At 56.0% G+C, this 10,477-nt stretch overlaps 1 protein-coding gene across 1 annotated transcript in view; it reads right to left on the reverse strand.

Annotated features, from left to right (window-relative positions):
- LOC113206978 (dimodular nonribosomal peptide synthase) overlaps positions 1–10,477 on the reverse strand; it is a 21,122-nt gene that overhangs the window by 9,268 nt on the left and 1,377 nt on the right. The window contains exons 2-4 of the mRNA XM_026423299.2: positions 2,138–2,276; positions 1,596–2,042; positions 1,060–1,286 (exon numbers count right to left, since the gene is read on the reverse strand). Coding sequence (XP_026279084.1) covers positions 1,060–1,286; positions 1,596–2,042; positions 2,138–2,276 — 813 coding nt within the window. The remainder of the gene's footprint in view (positions 1–1,059; positions 1,287–1,595; positions 2,043–2,137; positions 2,277–10,477) is intronic.

A 10,477-nucleotide genomic window follows, 5' to 3' on the forward strand; every position in this document is an offset into this window, starting at 1 on the left:
CCCCCTCTAGCACCACTCCATTCCCTTTCGCACACGGCCCCCACTTCATAATGCCCCACCACCCGCAACCATGATTAGCTTTAATTGAGACAATGAAGGCTTGACCTTGGTGGGTTCAGGGCCCCCCTATCCTCCGCCACCCACTCCCCCCCCCAACTTTATTGCTATTGCCTAAATGCACTCACACTGTGCCTTATGAATGGCCATTTACGGATCGCCCAGAAGGTACGCACGTTTTCCTCATGTTCATTGGGCAAAAGTAGGAGAGCTCAGCGCCTGCGAGACTCAGGGTAGGCCACCCCGCACTGCACGCATGCACTGGAGGCCGGACATTGCCTACCCAACAGGCGTTATGGCAGCCTGCAGACGCTGAAGAAGGCGAACGCCGGACGTCACTTTCTGGATGATCTCATACGCCGCAGGAATCAACTTTCTTCTTTTTCGCGGTTCGCTTCCTAATCCCAACTTCTCAACTCACTCTCGAGCTCGTTGCGAACCTCTCTACTATACTTCTCTTGTTAGGCCGGCCGCTGTTGTGTTACTTGCTGCCGTGCTGGGGGCCTGTAACGTGCCGCTCGAAAAGGCTGCGACAGCGCGGAAGAACCGCTCTAGTTCAGAAAGACGAGGAAAAACCCTGAGCGCGGCGGCGTCGGCGTCGGCGTCGGCTCGGATAGGGTAGTGTTCGCCGTCCCATCATGCATGCAGGAGGCATTATGTTGTTCTTTCCTCCTTTTTCTTTCTTTTCGTGTAAGTGTGATGCGGGCTGCTGTTATCCTTTTGCGATTACCGCGACTGAAGCTCGCGGCTCTCAAGGGCGCACGCGAGAACCACCGTGACGACCGGCGGGAGAGGGGCGGAAGGGGAAACACCGGAGGCCTCCCCGAGGCGAGGCAGCGCGAAAGTGAGTGAGAGAGAGAGAGAGAGAGAGAGAGAGAGAGAGAGAGAGAGAGAGAGAGAGAGATGCATAAAGGGAGCGGCAGAGAAAGAGAGATGTAGCGACGGGGAGGAATCGAGGGTTCGAATTCCGATAACACATAAAGGGCCTGGAGGGACTCCTACCTGGTTGTCCTCGAGGGCGTGTACGAGTCGCTCCGTGTCGCTGGTGACGTCCTTGTCCAGCACGAGCAGGGCGCGGCCCTGGAGCAGCGGTCCCCAGATCTCCGGGACCGAGTCGACAAACGTGAGCGCGGTCTTGAACACACACAGGGCCTCCTCCTCGCCGAAGGGGAACTGGCGCCACTGCCAGCGCAGTCTGTTGAGCACCACGTTGTGCGGCAGCCGGACCCCTGAGCACACACACACGCACACACGCCCACCGGTTAGAGTTAAGTCTCACTGTGAAAAAAGTAGGTAAATTTACAGGAAAATGTTCCTTGACGCAAGTTTTAAAATTACAATTTGTAACCGTAAAAATACATGCAGTACATATGTATCGACTTCAAATCCCTTGGCGAGTAAAAAATGTGCTGTCGTAAATTTACAACTTAAATTATAATTCAAGTTTACAAATTTTTTTAAATTTACGACGGTATTTTTCACAGTGCTGGTTACCCGAGAACTCGGTGACCCTACTATGCGGCCTCCGGGCGACTAACCTTTCGGCACTCCGGTGCTACCGGAGGTGTAGAGGACGAGGGCGAGGAGCGGGTCGGCGAGGAGCCCGTCCTGGTCGGAGAGCGGCGCGCCGCTCAGGTCCGCGGCCTCGGCCTGCAGCTCGGCGTACGTGGCGGCGATGGTGCCGCGAAAAAGCTCGGGGTCCGGCTGGTCGGAGATGACGATGGCGGGCCGGGCCTCCGTGAGGATGTGGCGGACGCGGTCCGGGGGGAAGGCCGAGTCCAGGGGCAGGTAGGCGGCGCCGGCCTTGACGGCGGCCAGCAGGATGACGAGCAGGCGGTCCGAGGGCGGCAGCCGCACGGCCACCAGGACGTCGCCGTCGGGGTTGGCCGCGTTGCCGCCTGCCGAGCACATGCGCACCTTGCGCACGATGGCGCGCGCGAAGCGGCTCGCCGCGGCGTCCAGCTCCGCGTAGGAGATGCGCCTCCCTGTGACGAGTGGTGACACGTTAGTTTCCGGTCCCAGGCGCCGGAAGCCGGATGTTCCCCTCCCTGCGCCCGTACCGGGCCCGTATACTACTCACCCTGGTACATCACGGCGGGCGTGTTGGCCGCGGGGCCGGCGGCGACCTCCTCGAGCAGGCGGTGCAGCAGCTGAGGCTGGCCGGCGGGGGCGGGGGCGGTCTCGCCCCGCAGGATGGACAGGTCGGGCAGCGAACCCATCTGCAACAGGTGAGCGGCGTGAGCTAGGGAGCCCCAGAGCAGCGCAGCAAAGTCCTCTCCCCCGCTTCTGCTGTGAAACGACGACGGTCCTCGCCGGATGAGCGCGCAGCCGCTCGAGTTTCAGTCGGGGCACGTCGTCGTCTCCCCGCCAGCGGACCACCGCATCACAATCGTTTCCCTCGCGGTGTACGCCCCCACCCCGCCGCCCCTGCACCGCGCCACCCAACCGCTCCGTGACAATATGAAACGCGACAGTTCCGGGGGGCGGCCAGCGTCACTAACTCCAGTGGCCGGCGCCACGAGATACGGCGGTCCGGCGCGGCCACCTCGCATACCGCATGCAGCGCGCGTCGCCCGGAAGACAGACCGTCTAGTTTGTTGCATATTGTCAGCTGCTCGGGCGGCCACCGCGCGGCGCGCCGGTCCGTGAAGCGGTTGGCGCGGTTGGCGCGGCAGGCCCCTTCCCACCCCCCGACAACACCTCCCTTTACAAAGGACGGCGACAAGGGTTCGGGGCGATTCAGAGAGGATCTGTTCCGACCGCGAAAGACGGGGGGGCTGTTTTCGGGGGTTGGATATGGAAAGGGGCGGTCTATACACACCTGAAAGTAGGCAAACAAGCTCCGGCACAGACTCCGCCCGGCCCATCAGGCGGACTTCAAACCGACCCTATGCCACTATAGCGGCTAGCGGGGTGCTCGCTCGGTCCACACGTGCGAAAGTGCCCCGTGTTTGTACACCCCGGAGAAAGCGCAGCGCATCACGTGGCCGCGGTGCGACCACCAAACTTCCGGGTACGCGCGCCCTTTATCGCCGACACCAGCACACGAGAGTCTGCCCTTGTGGACACAGGCTTCCCCCTTCCTCCGTTACGTAGTGCCGGGCGAGTCCGTCCAGGCGGCCAATACCCGCAAGCCGGGCCGGGGGCGGGCTGAGGGTGGGACGGGGGGCGGAAGCAGCTCAAAGCAGGGCGGGCCGTCGTCGTGAAGGCCGCGTGGCGGATCACTGGACAGGACCGCAGCAGCCGTCGCCAAGTCCGCTCGGCGAGGGAGTGGTCAGGGGAGTGGTCGAGGGAGAGACGAGTGAGAGGAGAGAACTTTCTTGTATTTTTCTCTTAAAATAGTACTGCGGTGTGTGGATCACTGATTTCAAGCAGATTACCCTCCCAGACCGACACTGCTCTCAAGTCCCAACTCTCTCTCACCCCTCAAGGGCACAGCGGTCGCGGAGTATCGGCATCCCCCGGGCGACTAGCGCGGGCCTCCCCCCGCCCCCACTCCCTCCCCCCGCACCCCGCCGCGCTCGCCTTTGGCGCCCCATCCTTCGCGGAGTGTCACACAAGCGTGTCGCGGCGAGGAGGGGGAAGACGATTTCCGGTGCGCCACTTTGGAGCGAACGAATCTTTTGCGTGCCACAAAAGCGTGTAGCCGCGCCCGCGCTCCCGTCTCCAGGAGCAGCTCGCAAAAGCACACAGTAAATGTGAGCACACCGTGAATCTACGATATTCAGTAGCAGGGCTTCTTTTCACATGCCTCTGGAAATCGAGCAGCTTGAGATGTAAGTCAGTGGCCCAAGCTGCTGCCTCCAGATTCAAAGGCAAACCCGCCGGACGTCGGACTCGCCCTCGCTGAACAATCCCGAAATGTGGGCCGTGCAATACTCGAGCAGCAGCGGACGGGGACGTGGCCAGCAGGAAGAATGGACGAATAATTTCCCGCAGCTGGCGACACGCTGTGTACAAGACTCGTCGTATACGCTTTTACGTCAAATGCACGAGGAAGTCCTGCCCTCGCTCTCGCTGAGCCCGGCGGGGCGCTCAGAGTACACACGCCCGTATCGCCTCTGGGTCCCAGCAGCTTGCACCTTAGTGACGCGGGCGACGCGACGCGGGGGCGGCAGGGGGCTGCTCCAGAGCGCACCCCGCGGAATGCCCCGGGGACATGCGGGAGGGTGCGGCGACAGCAAAGGTGCCATTTGCGGCCTCGACGCACCACACAACAGCACGGGGGAAAAAGATTTCACCCCAAGAAACGTGCTTTGTCAACGTACACCAAACAAGAATTTGTTTGTTCTATAGGCTCGGTTCCAAAATAATTTGCTGAGAACAAAAATTTTGCCGCAACTAACTTCTCGCTAGGGCAAAAATGAGTTTTTGGGGAATATTGCTGATTTTGTATTCCAGCCGATTCCAACAATGATGGTTTGTTGCCCCAGCCAATATTCACGCCTGGAACAGACAAGTTTTTGCTATGTGAATGAAGGCGTTCGTTCATGGTGACATTTTGTTTTTTCCTATGAGAGAGAGGGAGAGCAAGAGAGAGATGCGTCGGTAGCGACGTCGCGAGGAACACAAAGCGTCGGCGGAGAGGAGCGCCAGGCCAAACAGAGGAGTGGGGGGCGAGCGTTAAGAGCGTGTCCACACAAACCTGGTCCACCCACCCCTCACCTAGCGCCCCGGCTAGCCTATCGGTCGCCGTGAGCACAGGAAAAGCCCGCGTCTAGCCTGGTCTAGCCTCTGTAGCTACCGCACGTTTAGCTGGCCATACCCGCGGACAGCTCATGTTCCGTCGCTACGATTGTAAAGTGATTGCTCCTTCGCGGTGGGAATAATATCGCTATGTCGGGGCCGAAGGCGCAGACTCACCCCCCGTATGTCCACCTGCAAAACGGTCTCGGGTGTCAGCGCCGCAGGCCGCAGGCTTAAGCTACATGTGTGGTTGCGCCAGGCGCGTAGCAGCGTAACAGTTTCATGTGACTTAGCGGTACAGCAGGGTCCGGCCTACGTGTCCTGTACACTGAGCTGCTGAGAGACAGTTTGCTCAGGGCGACCTCACCTCGCCCGCCGTGGCCGTGGCCTTGGTGCTCGGCGGGGGCCGGGCCCGCGCCCGCGGTGCCGCCGCCACCTGCCACTCTCTCTCGCTTGCATGCGCCAGCGGGCCACAAGCTGACCACCAGCAGCAAGTAGCGGCAATAGCAGCAGCAGCAGCAGCAGCAGCACTGATCAAGGAAGGACCCTGTCACGGCGCGTGCCGCTCGGGAGCCGAGCGGGGCGCGCACATCGTACTCATTGAGATGGGCAGCGGCGACGGCGGAAGCGTCTGGACTCGCCCATGGAACACTGGCGGAAAATTTTGGGACACCACCAAACGCTATGGGGAGAATAAAAACGGTCGCATCGATGCTTGCAAAAGATACAGTTTTTCAGAGCCTTTCGACATTGGCCGTGAAATATCGAGAAAACGAGGGGGTGAGTGAGGAAAGGAGGTAAAAAAGGTGGGGGAAGGGGGAGGTACATTTTGTCAAAAATCACGGTCATGTCAAACGGCGCCGATGGACGAACCCAATCTGTGGACCCGGGCGTGGTTTCCCGGCCCCCGGGGAGCCTCAAGTGGATTGGAGCCGAGCATCGTGTTGGGGTCACTCCATGACGTGGAGTAGCGTGGCGCGCGGGGGGAGAGAGAGAGAGAGAGAGAGAGAGAGAGAGAGAGAGAGAGAGACTGCTAACACGCTCTCATCGTGATTGACTTGATTCCTCTCTGATGGGCAGCCCCATCCTCATGGTGGGGCACGCGGAGTCCCGTGCAGCCCCAGCCCCGCGCGCGCGCCCCCACCACCCCCATACTGGACCCAGTCCGCGCCCGCGCGCGCCCAGCAGCATGCAGACTCGATGCCACTCAAGCAATTCGGGACGCTCCCCGCCCCTTTCCCCCTCCTAGTTGAGCCGCCCCGCGTCACGCCACGGGCAGACACTACGTTGTACTGCACCAGCGCGACAGACACTGCGCTGCACTATGGTGCTTCGTGAACACGGGCCCGTCGTGTCACCCGTGCGATACGCCCCTGGGGGGGCACAGGGGCAGGAGCCGCCCACTGAAGAGAGGGAGCGATGGGCATCACATCGTGTGGCTTTGCTACTCCACTATCTATTTGCTTGTTTCCCGGGTAGCCGCCCGCGCGCGGTCCGTACCACAGGCCTTCGCGTGGGAGGGTTTCAGACGCCCACTCGCTCCCCGCCCACGGAACACCCCGCCAACCGGACGTAAGGCGTTGACCCAACAAACCACGACCCGCCCGACCCACCCGCACCCCATACCGCTGCGCCCCCTCCCTCTCCTACACCCCCCCCCCTCTCTCTACTCGGCGCCCAGCTCCACCCGCAGCCTAGCCGCCGTTTCCTTCCGAGTTTATCCAGTGTGTCCTGCATTCCTTACGTAATTAGCCAGCCCTTCCAGACCAAACAGAGTTTCCTATCTCTCTCTCATCCCCTAAATTAGCCAACTCTTCCAACGGACTCTATCTCTCTCAGACCCTCTCTCGGCGCCCATAATTCACACAGCACATCTCGCCTCAGCTCTGACTGGCAGTCAGACCAGCCGCGCCTTCCCCGCGCGCAAGTCCATCCGACGGAGGCATCGTATCGCATGCCAGACCTGCTTCGCCTCTCTCGCCACTCTCTAACTTCTAACTCCAAGGAATTGAGTCAACCGTAAAATTGTGGTCGTGTGCGCGCAAGTATGCGGCAGACAGAAAGAGGAAATGTATTCACCCACGAAATTTGTACCTCGAGTAGAGAAAACTTCGTTTAAAAAATAACTATACATGGGAAATTTTAGCCTTGTTTTATGGCACTCTCACAGTTTCCAAGGTCAAAACGAGATTCAATGTAGCTCTTAAGTGATTGATCAACGTCAGTCGCTTTGAAAACGTTTCCTTGGATACTCAAGAAAATTTTCCTTGCCTTTGTATTAACAAGATACATTTTCTTGGTAAAGGAAAGAAAGAAAGAAAGAAAGAAAGAAAGAAAGAAAGAAAGAAAGAAAGAAAGAAAGAAAGAAAGAAAGAAAGAAAGAAGTGTGTGAGAGGGAAAGAGAGTGATACACATATTGGCTGGCAGGTATTGGCCTTGGCGCCAAAACCTGCTAGCATTCGCGTTCGCGTACTGGCGAGCAGTGGGTGACGCAGCTCGGACACTTCTGAGCAGAACGTTGGATAGTGTGACAGCATAATGCACATTAGTGGTAGCATAAGGTCCAGAGTGTAGCGGCCGTTCTGTTTCCGCGCCCTCCCACGCCTTCCTTGTCATCCTTGCGGAAGGTTCTTCACCCTAGCAGACGCTGGGATACCCACCCAATTCAGGCCAGCCGCTAGTCGGCCCTGGCCGAGTTCCCCGGGCCGGGCAGGGCGAGGCATACACTCTTTGCACACCGCAGCCGACGCGTGGCGCGGCGTGGCGCTCCGCAGCGCAGCCTTTCTTCCGTCGGAAATACGACTCTGAGCAGCGAGACTGTACTGAGGGCAGCGGCGGGGGCTGGGCTGCTGGACGGAGCGGGACGAACGGAAAAAAGCGTTCGATCTGGACCAGGGTCAACATCACTTGTGTTTGAGGCAGCGCGCACTCCTATAGAAAGTATACGCGCGGGTGCAAACAATTGTTTTCATATTGGAAACGCTTGTTTTACTGGGCGTCGTGCTGCTGGTTTAGAAATATAAATGGGCTGCTCCGCATCAAAGAAAACAATGTTCGTGCCACCGTTCTGTACAGAGAGGGTGGCCCACGGACCCCGGAACATTTTATATAGTCACATACGGTACCGAATGCAGGCGTTTTCGACAGGTTGCCTACACGCTGAGGACCATAAGGCACCATGATCCCAGACAATGGCCCATGCTGGTAAACCACAAAATGTTCTGGGGTTCGTCCATCCTGCATGGGGGCATGACGGTCATACACATAACAACACAGTCTAACTTACAAACTGTAAAAATATAAAGTTCAAATATTTGTCAACGGCAAGAACAAAGGGCCTGTCAATTTCTTTTCCCGCTGCGAGGGAGTGGAACACCAACGAGTCCGAGAAGAGGGTCATCACACTACGCGAGCGTCGAGTCTGCGGCGAGCACTTGATTCTCCCGCCTTCCACCTCCAGCCACCTCTTCTGCACGCTCCCGCTTCCGAGCCTTGACATGAATGAGCTATGCCGGCCGGTCTGAGCCCAACGCCGAGCCCCTCCCTCTCAGCCATGTCCTTCCCTAACTTCCTTCGTCTCGCGCACACACGAGCGCGGCGCGCCTCTCATCTACCGAGATCTGCAAACTTATAATGCCCTCGCTATATCTTCCTCCCTGAACGCGTTTTTCCCCCGATGCTCTCATGCAATAACTGGAAGCAGTCGTCGACTCGAGGAACTGCATCGTCTCTGCTGGACGAGCGCCAAAGGAAGATCAGGTCGGTGTCAACAACAGCGGAGATATGAGAACCAGCAGATGCGAATGACACGTAAAACCCTGTAAATATATTCAACTGCACAAACAGTTTAACAATAAAGGGGCCTTCATTAACTATAGGTAATCATACAGTTTTTTCTTTTGGTTATTTTCTGACAAGAGTTCAAATTTGGGGCCAGAACAAGAGAGGCGTTTTAAAAATTCTGATAAGTCGAGTTAGTATTCAATCGTCCGACTCTTGAAAGTGTACAAGAGCAGTTTGCAAAATAAACAATTACTGAGTATTTCTGAGTTGAAAAGGTGATTTTTTATCGGTGCATGCTAATTTCACACTGATATCAAAACTAAATCAGAAAAAAATTGTGCTAAGATTTTAAGTTAAATGTCATGATGTCACAGTTCTGACATGCTGGGGTAAAATAGTTTTGCGAGAAAATTGAAGCTATTTCGCGCGTAGGCACTTCCGTCGCGCCATCTTCGTCACAAACAGTCCATGTGTGTGTGTTCCCCAACTGTCATCGGCTGCTGCTGTGCGAAACTTAATACAGATTGCTAATGATACACAACATACTCAAAATGAATTAAAAATTTCTAAATTGATAGCACTGAAATTTATGTTCGATGACATTCTCCCAGGGTGACCCCGCAGATTGACTGACTTGTTACATTTGAATTGATACACAATATTGATCAAATACACACGACCTATTTTGGAACAACTTTAAAACAACTTTGAAGCCCTCTGCCAAAAATTCCCTAGATCGAAATGTTCTGGAAATTCCAAAGGAAATTCCAACATATTTTTAACATCAAGGAGACAGTCATAGCAGGAGGAGGAGGAGGAGGAACGAGACAAATTGCCATCAGTGACAACGCAGAGATTGTGGGTGGAGGGGGGTAAATTATATTATATCGACGTATCAAGCGTCTATAAATATATAAGTATATGAGGAAGCTACGTGCTACGTGGCAGCCTCGGTAAAGTCCATTAGTGCGGTTGCCTGTTTTCGGCACCGGGGAAAGATTTATTGCGTGATCTCTACCAAAGAACGGCGGCAGTGATATCAAGTTTACATCGTCAACCATGCAAGGATTTTCCGTTCATAAAATAAGACACAACCACAGCATAGTGACTGCAACTACACAAACGAAGTACTTGATAGCCGAACTTGAAAACCGAAGCTCAAAACCAAAATTGAAAAAAAATAATTTAACATTATCAAACCGGCTCGATCACCCGCTGTACCTTAGGTAGGTTAGTGGTCAAAATATTGGCCAGGATGTTTTTTCACGCTATAGTATATATAGTATACTAGTCCGTGTTTTTCAGGGTGGATGCTCTTCTCAACTACCCTGGAGATAATCAAATTACCCTGCTTTTCTGTCCCAGCCGGCATAATGAGATACTATCCATGGACAGCGAGCAACCTGCGGAATTGCACACATGGCGACTGTTATTGGCGCGAGAATTAAATTCATCCCGGATACAGTGGTGCGTATCGACACCGGCAGCCGGACGTCTCAATGACCCCCCGGAGGGTGGGGCGCGAGCATCGAGCACCGTCATTACAGCAAAGAGCACAGTATGGACTTTTTCCTTGAAAGAAGGAAAACAAAAACCGCTCTTTAAAAATAAATTACGTTTATGCGGGGCATACACATTAATTTCCCCTTCAAATGTTCCATATTCGCGTGTCTTCTCTGTAAGACGCATAGAGACAGCTCCTCCATCTGGAACGTCCTACCACCATCATGAGCCAGACGAACGACTCGCGCGCACCACGCGCCAGACTCCTTCATTAGAGTTAACGAGGCGGCAAAATAAAAACATGTTGGGCCCCATTTGACTTCTTTAACCTCTCTCACACACGTGTTTGAGCCGTGCGGCAGGAATATCCACCTCGCGACTGGAGGTGCGAACGTGACCGTGACCGGACGGGATGGGGTGGTACTGGATGCGACCGGGCCTCCCCCCC

Source organism: Frankliniella occidentalis, unplaced genomic scaffold, assembly GCF_000697945.3.
Source record: "Frankliniella occidentalis isolate FOCC.00 unplaced genomic scaffold, Focc_3.1 Scaffold147, whole genome shotgun sequence".
NCBI classification, from domain to species: domain Eukaryota; kingdom Metazoa; phylum Arthropoda; class Insecta; order Thysanoptera; family Thripidae; genus Frankliniella; species Frankliniella occidentalis.